Source organism: Culex quinquefasciatus, chromosome 2 (assembly GCF_015732765.1).
Source record: "Culex quinquefasciatus strain JHB chromosome 2, VPISU_Cqui_1.0_pri_paternal, whole genome shotgun sequence".
Classification (NCBI taxonomy): domain Eukaryota; kingdom Metazoa; phylum Arthropoda; class Insecta; order Diptera; family Culicidae; genus Culex; species Culex quinquefasciatus.
Window position 1 is genome coordinate 1,440,207 of NC_051862.1, and position 13,300 is coordinate 1,453,506.

Consider the following 13,300-nt stretch of genomic DNA (forward strand, 5'->3'; position numbering starts at 1 on the left):
GAAATTCAAACCAATTTAAAAAAATAAGAAATTCAAGAAATCCAAGAATTCAGGAAATTAAAAAAAAATCAAGAAATTCAAAAAATTCAAAAAATTCAAAAAATTTAAGAAATCCAAGAAATTCAGGAAATTCTAAAAATTCCGTGAAATCCATAAAAAAATTCAAGGAATTTAAGAGGTTCTGAAAATTTTAAATTTATAAAATTTAGAAAAATCTGGAAATTTAAGAAATTCAAGAAATTTTAGATTCCATAAATTCAAACCAATAAAAAAAAGAAATTCAAGAGATTCAAGAAATCAAACAAAGTTAAGAAATTTTAGACCTTTTGCACAGAAAAAAATCAATTCCCGTAATCGTGAATTAAGTTCACGAATGTGAGATCCACGAAGGAATTTATTCATGAGTATGGTGCATTTGCACCATAAACGTGAATATATTCCTTCGTGGTTCTCATAATCGTGAACTGACTTCACGGTTTCGAGAATTGATTTTTTTCTGTGTGGAAATTTATAAATTTCAACGAATTGAATGTGAATGGAGCTCTTCCATTCGAGCAGTTTTAGCTTTTTTCTACAATATATTCCTTATGGGAGAACTGTCATTTCTACCACTCGAATCCGGTGCTCCAATGAAGTTCAACTCTGAAGCAACATTTGAAAAGAGCGCATAAGCTTTTTGGCAGTTTGCTCAATTTTACAAGTTCCGGTATAACAGGTAACTATTTAACAAAACCTGCATTGTTGAAAGATAGCCGTGGAGGCCAGCTATTGTTGTACATTTTGAGTTTTGTGAAAATTTTACCTACTTAAACTTACCAGAACTTAAAGCTCAACATCCATTTTGTCCACCGTTCTCATACGGTTCCGCCAAAGTCCCTGCAATGGAACATCTCCGGGAGAACCTACAGCTAAAAAGTTCCGAGTTTTCGCATGATGGTGAAAAAAGACGGCAGCGCCCCCATTTCAGATTGCGGCATGTCATGGTACTAAAAGTTGTCTAAAGTCAAATCGTTTGTTTGACAGTTTAAAATAATAAAAAAAAGTCTGCTTCAAGACCGATGTAATATTTCTCTCGACCGTTACTGTTTGCACCTCTCCCGCGGTACCAATCCATCGTATGTTTGTTCAATAAAAACGCTTTTATGCTGCTAGAGTGCGCGATATACCTCACTTTTACCTCCTCGTTTAGTATCAGGACCTCCTCCCCACGCCCATGACACTTTCCGGTGGGGTGGTTGGGAATGATATCAAATGACCGTTCCAAACGAAGATACGAAGATGTATTATGGGGACTCTGACTCTTTCTCTCTTTCTCCCAACAGCTCCAATATAGTAAAGTAAAGTTAGTCTCTTGTTTCTGCAGGGGTTTTATGACACCGCCCGTCACTCCCGTTGGAACACGTTGGGTTTGGGGCTGGGTCCGTTCCGTCCGTCCGTCCGTCCGTATGTTCCCGTTGGCCGTTCAGGCGAGGAAAAGTTTTCGTTTCCGAACCTGTTTCTGTGTCTGTATGTCTATGTTTTGGCTTGTGTGTGTGTGTTTGAGTCTATTTTCCTGCTCTTATAAATGTTTAAATGCATACAAAAAGTTTCGAGTGTCCTGCACATTTCTGCTTACTTTTTTTGTTTCGTTATATTTTGAGAATAGTATACAAAAGTGTGTGATTGTGTAATATGTGTGTGTGTTTCTTCATTTCTGTTCTATGACCTGTGAGTTTTGCACAAAGTTCAGGGAGGTGGGGCTCGTGTTATCTCTATTTTTGGAAAACACACACTTTTACTGTGTTTGTGTTTTCTTTCTGCTTATTTTTGTGCTTCTTGTCCGGTCTTTTGTTTCGCGATGTTCCTTTGTCTGTCAATGTGTGGGTGTGTGTTGTTCCTCTCTCTCTCTCTCTTCTATTGGACATGGATGTGTGTTTCACGCCCCAGTTTCTTCGATAATGACGTTGCGAGACGTTGCGCCTAGCACAAATAACTCACATTTGATTCAAAACTCACTCTCGTTTACGGTTTATATACGCGCGCGGTGCATTTTCTCTCTCTCTCTCTCGTTCTCGTTCTCATTCGTATGACTTACTCAAAGTGACGACCTTCTCGACTCGACTCTCGATTGTTAGGTTAGGTTACTAGTTTGGGCTTGTGAGTGTGTGTGTGTGTGATGATTCTCCCCGTCTATTGTTACGTTGTTCAAGAGGTCTTTTTGTCCTCGGAACCACTTGCCGTCGCCTTCGCCGTTGCCGCCGTCGAGGACCTCGTCCCCAGGTTTGCATTGTTGACATCGTCGTTATTGTTGGCACTTGATTCAAAGCCGGTGACCAGCGTCTCGATGATGAACTTGATGGTCAGCTTGTAAATTCCTTCGACGTTCTGCGTGTACCGGTCGCCGAGGGTGTTCTCGACCGCCGACAGGAACGGTTCCTCTATTCTCTGTGGAGAGGTAAAGAAGAATCGTTAGTTCCGTGTGCGTTTTTCATGCTGATGGTTGACTTTTATGGGTATGAATGTTTCGTCGTTAGTATGCTAATGTAAGTCGATTTCTCCGTATTGATATGGTAGGACATCGAGCGACCCGGAACGACGTTGTTACGTAAAGGGTTTTCTTCCCGAGACAAAAATTTGTCCTTTTGGGAGAGGGCAGATGCGTTAACAAGGGCAAGGTATTCAAGAATTAACATGTTTTATTATTGAAATTAAAAAAATACAAATTTACAAAATTTGCAAAATTTACAAAATTTGCAAAATTTACAAAATTTACAAAATTTACAAAATTTACAAAATTTACAAAATTTACAAAATTTACAAAATTTACAAAATTTACAAAATTTACAAAATTTACAAAATTTACAAAATTTACAAAATTTACAAAATTTACAAAATTTACAAAATTTACAAAATTTACAAAATTTACAAAATTTACAAAATTTACAAATTTACAAAATTTACAAAATTTACAAAATTTACAAAATTTACAAAATTTACAAAATTTACAAAATTTACAAAATTTACAAAATTTACAAAATTTACAAAATTTACAAAATTTACAAAATTTACAAAATTTACAAAATTTACAAAATTTACAAAATTTACAAAATTTACAAAATTTACAAAATTTACAAAATTTACAAAATTTACAAAATTTACAAAATTTACAAAATTTACAAAATTTACAAAATTTACCAAATTTACCAAATTTACCAAATTTACCAAATTTACCAAATTTACCAAATTTACCAAATTTACCAAATTTACCAATTTTACCAAATTTACAAAATTTACAAAATTTACAAAATTTACAAAATTTACAAAATTTACAAAATTTACAAAATTTACCAAATTTACCAAATTTACCAAATTTACCAAATTTACCAAATTTACCAAATTTACCAAATTTACCAAATTTACCAAATTTACCAAATTTACCAAATTTACCAAATTTACCAAATTTACCAAATTTACCACATTTACCAAATTTACCAAATTTACCACATTTACCAAATTTACCAAATTTACCAAATTTGCCAAATTTACCAAATTTACCAAATTTACCAAATTTACCAAATTTACCAAATTTACCAAATTTACCAAATTTACCAAATTTACCAAATTTACCAAAGTTAGCAAATTTACCTAATTTATCAAATTTACTAAAATTACCAAATTTAAAAAATTTACCAAATTTACCAAATTTACCAAATTTACCAAATTTACCAAATTTACCAAATTTACCAAATTTACCAAATTTACAAATTTATCAAATTTACCAAATTTACCAAATTTACCAAATTTACCAAATTTACCAAATTTACCAAATTTACCAAATTTACCAAATTTACCAAATTTACCAAATTTACCAAATTTACAAAATTTACAAAATTTACAAAATTTACAAAATTTACCAAATTTACCAAATTTACCAAATTTACCAAATTTACCAAATTTACCAAATTTACCAAATTTACCAAATTTACCAAATTTACCAAATTTACCAATTTTACCAAATTTACAAAATTTACAAAATTTACCAAATTTACCAAAATTACCAAATTTACCAAATTTACCAAATTTACCAAATTTACCAAATTTACCAAATTTACCAAATTTACCAAATTTTACAAATTTACCAAATTTACCAAATTTACCAAATTTACCACATTTACCAAATTTACCAAATTTACCACATTTACCAAATTTACCAAATTTACCAAATTTGCCAAATTTACCAAATTTACCAAATTTACCAAATTTACCAAATTTACCAAATTTACCAAATTTACCAAATTTACCAAATTTACCAAATTTACCAAATTTACCAAATTTACCAAAGTTAGCAAATTTACCTAATTTATCAAATTTACTAAAATTACCAAATTTTGTCAATTTTGACAATTTTGACAATTTTGACAATTTTGACAATTTTGACAATTTTGACAATTTTGACAATTTTGTCAATTTTGACAATTTTGACAATTTTGACAATTTTGACAATTTTGACAATTTTGACAATTTTGACAATTTTGACAATTTTGACAATTTTGACAATTTTGACAATTTTGACAATTTTGACAATTTTGACAATTTTGACAATTTTGACAATTTTGACAATTTTGACAATTTGACAATTTTGACAATTTTAACAATTTTGACAATTTAGACAATTTTGAAAGAAAACTCCTTCATCACGCCCCTGCAAATCTCTCTCCTCCCTCGTCTGACGTTCGATTTATTCGTTTGTCTCGACAACCTTTGCTCGCCATTTTTCGTACTTCACCCTTCCTTTCCGTCCCCCAAGACGAGAATAAGTAGCGGTTTCTCACTGCCAACCCAAGCACAGGCAAAAAGGCTGTGTGAGAAAACCTGCCCCAAGGAGTTCACCCCTCCCTCATGAAAATGCAAAAGATCAACATTTTCACTTCACTCGGCTTTATTCAGCCGCGTCCAAAAAAAAGAAAAGTAAAACAAAGAAAAGATTAGGAGCGTCACTTTTTTTGGTGGGGTGTTTGGGGGAAAGGTACTAATTACTGGCACCTTTGGGGCATAAGTTGAAATTTTATGCAAACTTTACCGCGTGACTTGCGTGAATCGCGTACGCGGGGCGCAGTAGTCCGTGACTAATTCGGAGCCCGAGGGATGTTGCACAGCGTGGCGAACGAGTCACGGTGACAACGTCGTCGTAGTAGGCGATGCTGCTTGACAAAGATAATGCGTCTCCATCGAAATGAGATCTTTTTCGGTCGTCGTCTGCGTTGCCATTTTGCTTCGTTGAGATTATCGCGACGGTTTTGCGTCTGGTAAGCGAAAATACTTTTTTTTTCTCTTTTTTTGAGAAAGTGGAGGCATAAATCAAATTAAGATAAATGAGCGGTCGAACTGCTGTCGAAGCAGAAAGATAAGGATGCTCCTTCTAGTTACTTTGTTAGAAAAATGACGTAAGTTGCTTCGTTCGCTTGGATTTTTGTCGGATGATTAGTTTCGGTGTATTGAGCGTTTGAATTTGTCAAAAAAGAAAACTCACCCAGAAGTACTCCTGCTTGAAGCCGGGAATCCTTCGGTGGGACGCCCCCACCTGGTGGATAAACTCGAAGAACGTGTCCAGGTCGTCGAGGCCGCGGATGCCCTCGTCCAGCGTCGTCATCACCTTGTTGGCGTGCTCCGCCAGCTCCTCGGACGTGGCCTGCTCCTCTTTTGTTTTGAGCTCTTTGAACTTGGCGAACATGTTCAACAGGTCGGAGTGTTCCTCGAATAGTCTGCAAAAAAAGAAAGAACAGAAAAAAATAAATTGAATTTGTGGATGAGCAAGAGAGAGGGTGGACACCACGTCGAAGCGAAAATCATCATCGAATGGATCGCCGGCGATGATGATAGGGCGACGACTGAAAGCGACACCATCATCATCGCCATCGTTGGATATCCATTTGCATAAATAAACATTGGATTGGATCGGCAGAAGCAGTGCCAGCCAACCAGCCAGCAACAGTCATGTACCGAGGTTAGGGCACGTTGCCAATCGTGGACCATTTGAGCTTCGCTAATTAAGTTGCTTTTGGAATGGAAACGGTTTGGCTTTACGGAAATATTTGGATTAAATTAGGTTGGGTTGGAAGGAAAGAGAGGTATGTTTCGTACCAATTTGATTGTGTAGAACTGGAATATTTTTTCGGACAATTGTTATAATTAATCTGTGCAAAAAACTCGTGGTTCTCGCACACACATTTTCGGCAAAATTGAGTAACGGTCTATCTACAATCACTTAATATTAACATAGAAAATTGCACTTAGCGTTTAAATGTGGATCCACGAAAAAAGAATCTGATCTTATACAATGGAATAATAAGTAAATTGGTTACTTGAAAAAAGAATTGAAATGAAGTCCAGACTCGATTATCAGAAGATTCGAATATCCGAAGTTCGATTAGCCGAAAGTTTGTATGAGACTTCGGATAATCGAATCATGAACAAAAAAAAATCATGTTTTTTTTATTTTCTTACTTTTAACATCAAATTTGTATGCTGCTACCCCATTTTAGTCAAATTTGAATAGTTGGTCGCCTATTAGCATTTTTAAAAAATTCATCACCGTTATTTTAGCCACCATCTTGGATTTAAAAATTCTTAATCACTTTAGAGTGGTTTATAGGTTATACCCGAACTCAACAATCAAAAATAAGACGAACAATAAAAAAAAAATATCTGTTGTTGGATTCCCGAAGTGAAATTCTTCTGATGTGATTTTTTTTTAATAATGAGTTGACGTTTCTTAGGCAGCAGGCTTGGCCGAATGGTTAAGCTGTCCGCTTAGTAAGCGGAAGATCATGGGTTAGATTCCCATCTACTCCAACCTTCCATCGGATGAGGAAGTAAAACGTCGGTCCAGGCATTGGATGTTGTTAGGCCGTTAAGTCATTCCAAATGTAGGAGTCGTCTCCACGCTATAAGTACAAACCAAAGCCTGCTCCTGCAAAAAATATAAAAATTATAATCCTAGGTTTCAACATTTGGATGAAAAAAGTGTTTTACACGCATTTTACACATTTTACACGCGTCCAGTTGCTTTCCAATCATTAGTCTTCAAAATATCGATGTCTTGAAGGAATTTTTTTTTGTACATTAGTATTTCATGGAAATTTAGAATGTTTTCAAAGGAGTTCAAACATGCAAAATATGATTATAAACGCAAGGAAATGCATTTTAATTAGTTTTCAGTTGATTAAACCTTAATTTTCATTAAAATTTTGAAGTTTTTCGAAAAAAAAATGTTTTTGTTCCCTGATTATTCAGGCCAACTTTTTCAATTTTCACATACCATTTTTGTATGGACAGATGTAAATTTTGTTTGGAATAATGATACATAATGGCTGCTTTGGGCATACGAAAGGCATTTATAAAGTTTCATCCAGAAAAAAAATAAAAATATAAAAGGCTGATTTTTAGAGAATTGCTCATGAACGTTTGAAATCTGACGCACTATCGACCTAGGCATTCCCTACGTTTTCGCCATACATTTTTTTTTTGTATTTTTCAATATCATTGAACCTTTTTGTCCAAAAGGAAATTTGGTGTCATCAATTTCTCCATAAAAACAAATATAACAGCTGATGTCCATACAAAAATGCAAGGTGACAAATCTTTAACTTGAGAAGGAATTTTTCAATCGATTTGGTGTTATGCAAAGTTGTTATTTTAGACCACGAAAAAAAAGGTCACACTCTGAAAAAATAACTTATTTTAAAATTTATTTTTTCTCTCTGCAAAGAAAAAAATATAATAGTTGCAGAGTTGACTTGACTTTGTTGTCAGTTTTTTTTTGTGATATGTAACAGTAGAAAAAAACGTTACTTAATCCACCCTTAGGTGGTTGGTGCCTTCCTCTCATTCAAAGGGTAATGCTATCCAAAATAGACACGCTCGTGGGAAGGTCTTTAAATTACCTATCCAAAGATAGGTCGCATGATATAGGGGAAATATACCCATTTTAATCACACTAAGCCGTTCGACCCATTCTCATCACTTTTGCCATTTTCCGCTATTAAATCATCATTTTCAGATGTATCAACAGTGATGAGTTGCTTGCTCACTTTTATTTGAGCTATTTATCACTTTGGGACAGTCAAAAACACTTTCTTTAAGCTGTAATTCATGATCAAAGTGCTGATAGGCCGATAATAGAAATAGGCTGAGAAAGGGTATAGTTCCCGTATTTGGAATACGTTTTCATCTAAATATCTGAGAACTAGCCTCCAAAAAGTGTATAAATAACTCTTAAGTGCTTATAACTTTTGATAGGGTTGTCAGATCTTCAATGTATTGGTCGCGCTGGAAAGGTCTTTTAAATACCTTTCTAAAAATGTATAACATGCTGGGGTTTCTTACAAAAACCACCCTTTTTACAATCTTCCGGACTTTAGTCAAAATCGTTTTTTTAGCATAACTTTTGAAGTACTTTACTAAACTTCATAATTTTCAATAGGGACTTATGGGACCCCAAGACGAATCGAATGAGACCTAAACGGTCCAAATCGGTTAAGACAGTGCTGAGATAATCGAGTGCATATTTTTTGGTGTACAGACCCACATCCCTACACACACACACACACACACACACACACACACACACACACACACACACACACACACACACACACACACACACACACACACACACACACACACACACACACACACACACACACACACACACACACACACACACACACACACACACACACACACACACACACACACACACACACACACACACACACACACACACACACACACACACACACACACACACACACACACACACACACACACACACACACAGACATTTGCTCAGAATTCGATTCTGAGTCGATAGGTATACATGAAGGTGGGTCTAGGAGGTCTAATTGAGAAGTTCAGTTTTCGAGTGATTTTATAGCCTTTCCTCAGTAAGGTGAGGAAGGCAAAAACCATACTAAATAAGAATATTTTTAATTTTCTGCTTAGATGATATCAATCACTAACAATAATTTTCCAGTTACCCTGCATAGTATGTCACAAACAGTTCAATTCATGCATGATTTTTGTGTTTTCATTCATTCTATCTCTCTACTCATTTGGCATGCAACCATCGCATCATCATTACCACCTCCACTGTCCACCAACAGCACCATCATCATCATCAAACATATGCGCTCAACACCCCCCCAAACCTCCTGGTTTTATTTTTCATTTTGGCAGGGTGGTACTTGACTAATGCCGTCCAAGTGTTGATCCAAACTGTTTTCCTTTTTAAATATTTTATGAGCAACGCGTGCGTGTGCGTGTCTATTTTTTTTCTGGTACCCTTTAAATGTTTCGGCAAACTGGGCAGAATCGTGCCGATCGATTCAAATTAAATTGTTGCCCGATCAAAACCGACGAGCGAACCGGGAACGCAGAGTGTGAGAAATCGTGTGATGAATGGATTGGTGACAGATTTTATTTTTTTCAAAACCCATCCTCCCAGATTGTGTAATGTGTTGGCTCCGAGAATGTGGAAAAAGCCGAAAACACAGAACGTGATGTGGGTTTGATTTTGGTATGTCGATGTCGATTTCATCGTCGATTAGTGTGATGTTTGTCGGTGAGTTCATCGAATTTATTTCGACAGTTTGAACTGGCTTTTAAAAACCTTCGTAATCCACAAATTCAATTTTGATCAATCTCGCCCCCAAAACGATGCTAACGATGTCCATTCAAATCGAGCACACCAGCCAAAATGCCATTTAGGGGGTGGGAATGTATTGTTTCTAAACTGCCCATTATATAATCTGCTTGAATCGGCACGCTCGTCGAAAATTATCGATTTGAGGCAGCGACCAAAAGGCAGTGAAAAAGTCGGGGGAAAAATATCCACGCTCCTTCTTTGAGGACCCTTTTTGTCGGTGGAAAAAGGCGAAAGAAAGTGAAAAATCTCGAACTTGAGTAGTTCTCTGGATTTCCGCATTTTTTGCCTTCAGATTTTATTTCGGATTGTAGTATATTTCAGAAAAGTTGGCTGAATATCATAATCTTAGACGAGGAATTCATTTGATTTTTTTGTGATTTCTTCGAAGATGTTCATACTGATGACAAGATTTTACTTTTTAACTAAATTCATTTGGCAGTGCTGCCAACTACTTAATACAACAGTTTATTTTTCCATTAGTTATTGTTGCATTTCACTTAAAATTAAACATAGAAAAACAGAAAATTACCCCATCAAATTTTCTCCCTTGAATTTTTTTTTTGGGTGTATACAGATTGAATTTTGGAAAACGTTAAAAATGATTTCAAAAAATGCTGCTGAAAATAATTTTCTTATTCACAAAATTTTTTTTTTGTCAAAAATCTTCAAAATTTTAGGGGAAGTCAATAATCAGCTGAAATCAATAAAAATTTCATTTCCTCGCGTTTAGAAAATTTTTGAATCAAATAAATCATCGTATAATACCGCAAAAAGTTTTTTTCGCCATACTTTTTTTAGACAAACCTAACATTTTTTTAAACTAATGTTTGCAAAACGACTGATGTAAAATGCATTTTTAAATATAATTGTAATTTTTAATTTGATGTTTTAATGGTTACGATAGCCTGTTAGTATAAACTGTGCATCAGGTCAAGGATTGGCCTAGACAAAAAAAATCTAATAATTGCAATATTACATTTAGGAATCGTGACATATTTTGTGTTACAAAAAAAAATTAATTTAACATCTGGAAATTTCACATTTTAACCAAAATTAAACAAATATAAAATCCCGTGATTCTGTCCCGGCCAATCCCCAATTTTTGCGCATTATTTTTGGTAAAATTTCCATTGAATTTAATTTTTAACTTTCCACAGTTTCTTTTTTTCATGTTGTATTGTATTTTTACATTAGCATGAATATTTTCAGAACTGAGCAGTTCTCTACGGAATCGGTCTTTTTTCTATAATTTTAATTTTTGTATTTTTTAATCCGGCTGAAACTTTTTTGGTGCCTTCGGTATGCTCAAAGAAGCGATATCATATAATTTTCCATACAAATTTGGCAGCTGTCCATACACAAATGATATGTGAAATTCAAAAATCTTTATCTTTTGAAGAAATATTTTGTTCGATTATGTCTTCGGCAAAGTTGTAGGTATGGATATGGACTACACTGAAAAAAAAATGATACACGGTAAAAAAATAGGTGAAATTTCACTTTTTGTTACTAAAATTTAATTTGCAAAAAAAACTATTTTTATTTTTTATTTTTTGATATGTTTTAGAGGACATCAAATGCCAACTTTTCAGAAATTTCTAGAATGGGCAAAAAATCATTGACCGAGTTATGACTTTTTGAATCAATACAGATTTTTTCAAAAATCGAAATATTGGTCGCAAAAATTTTTGAAAAAAAAAATTGAAAAAAAATGAATTTTACAATCAAAAATTACTTGAGCAATTTTTTGATAAAGTGCACCGTTTTCAAGTTATAGCCATTTTCAGGCAACTTTTTTGAAAATATTCGCAGTTTTTCATTTTTTATAATAAGTGCCCATGTTTGCCCACCTTTGAATGTTAAAATATGAAACATTCGTGAAATTTTCCGATCTTTTCGAAAAAAATATTTTAAAAAATTTAAAATCAAGACTAACATTTTAAAAGGGCGTAATATTGAATGTTTGGCCCGTTTGAAATGTAAGTCTTGATTTTTTTTAAATATTTTTTTCGGAAAGATCGGAAAATGTCACGAATGATTCATATTTTAACATTTTAAATCGGACCATTAGTTGCTGAGATGTCCGGGACCGTGGTGTAGGGGTAAGCGTGATTGCCTCTCACCCAGTCGGCCTGGGTTCGATCCCAGACGGTCCCGGTGGCATTTTTCGAGACGAGATTTGTCTGATCACGCCTTCCGTCGGAAGGGAAGTAAATGTTGGTCCCGGACTAACCTAAAAAAGGTTAGGTCGTTAGCTCAGTCCAGGTGTAGGAGTCGTCTCCTGGGTCCTGCCTCGGTGGAGTCGCTGGTAGGCAGTTGGACTAACAATCCGAAGGTCGTCAGTTCGAATCCCGGGGTGGATGGAAGCTAAGGTGTAAAAAGAGGTTTGCAATTGCCTCAACAATCAAGCCTTCGAACACCTAGTTTCGAGTAGGAATCTCGCAATCGAGAACGCCAAGGCAATGCTGTAGAGCGAATAATTTGATTTTGATTTTTTTTAGTTGCTGAGATATCGACATTAGAAAATGATGGGTTGTTTGGGTGAGACTTAGAAAACATAAATTTTCCTGATTTTATACTTTGCATGGCAATATCTCAGCAACTGAGGGTCGTATCAACAAAGTTCAAAAAAGCAAAATACAGAGAATTTTCTCAGCTCCTCAAAAATATTTTAATCAAAGTTAGGTAAACAAGGGCACTAAATAAAAAAAATGAAATCTGCGACTATTTTTAAAAAAGTCACCTGAAAATGGATGCAACTTGAAAACGGTGCACTTTATTAAAAAATCACTGCTGTACTTTTTGATTGTCGATTCGATTTTACATCAAAAAATGCAGTTGAAAAATTTTTGCGACCAATATTTCGATTTTTTTGAAAAGTCTGTATTGATTCAAAAATCATAACTCGGTCAAAGATTTTTTGCACATTCTGGAAATTTCTGAAAAGTTGGCATTTGATGTCCTCTAAAACATATCAAAAAATAAAAAAAATAAAAATAGTGTTTTTTTTTTAAATCAAGTTTTAGTGACAAAAAGTGAAATTAAAAATCACCAAATTTTTTTTACCGTGTATCATTTTTTCTAATGTAGTCCATATCTATACCTACAACTTTGCCGAAGACACCAAATCGATCAAAAAATTCCTTCAAAAGATACAGATTTTTGAATTTTCACATATAATTTTTGTATGGACAGCTGCCAAATTTGTAGGGAAAATTATATGAACGAACTAATGATGCAAAATGGCTTCTTTGGACATACCGAAGGCACCAAAAAAGTTTCAGCCGGATTAAAAAATACAAAAAAATATCGAATTACTGAAATCTCACAGAATTGCTCAACTACCGTTATTCTAAAATTCAGCAAACATTATTCAATCAAATTTAAACAAATCTTATCAAATTTAATATAGTCTAATCTAATCTAATTTAATCTAATTGAATCTAAACTAATCTAATCTAATCTACCCGTTCAGACGGTAATAACAAAATTCATGGCATTTCAATAACAAATACTGTTTGAATACCAGAAAGTGTTGTGGAATCTTCTTGAAAAATCCATTTTTGCATAAGAGTTCAATAACATAAGCTGTTATCATAACAAATTATGTTATTG

The 13,300-nt window shown here is 34.2% G+C and overlaps 2 protein-coding genes across 10 annotated transcripts in view; one reads left to right on the forward strand and one right to left on the reverse strand.

The window, feature by feature from the left end:
• LOC6037243 (probable cyclin-dependent serine/threonine-protein kinase DDB_G0292550) overlaps positions 1-13,300 on the forward strand; it is a 173,437-nt gene that overhangs the window by 48,934 nt on the left and 111,203 nt on the right. The window lies entirely within an intron of this gene.
• The window catches only part of LOC6037241 (neuroglobin), a 128,824-nt gene continuing 116,463 nt past the window's right edge, over positions 940-13,300 (reverse strand). For all 9 annotated transcript variants that reach the window (XM_038258251.1, XM_038258250.1, XM_038258249.1 and 6 more), the window contains 2 exons: positions 5,510-5,741; positions 940-2,424 (listed from right to left, as the gene is read on the reverse strand). In XM_038258251.1, the coding sequence (XP_038114179.1) occupies positions 2,185-2,424; positions 5,510-5,741 (472 nt within the window). In that variant the 3' untranslated portion in view covers positions 940-2,184. The remainder of the gene's footprint in view (positions 2,425-5,509; positions 5,742-13,300) is intronic.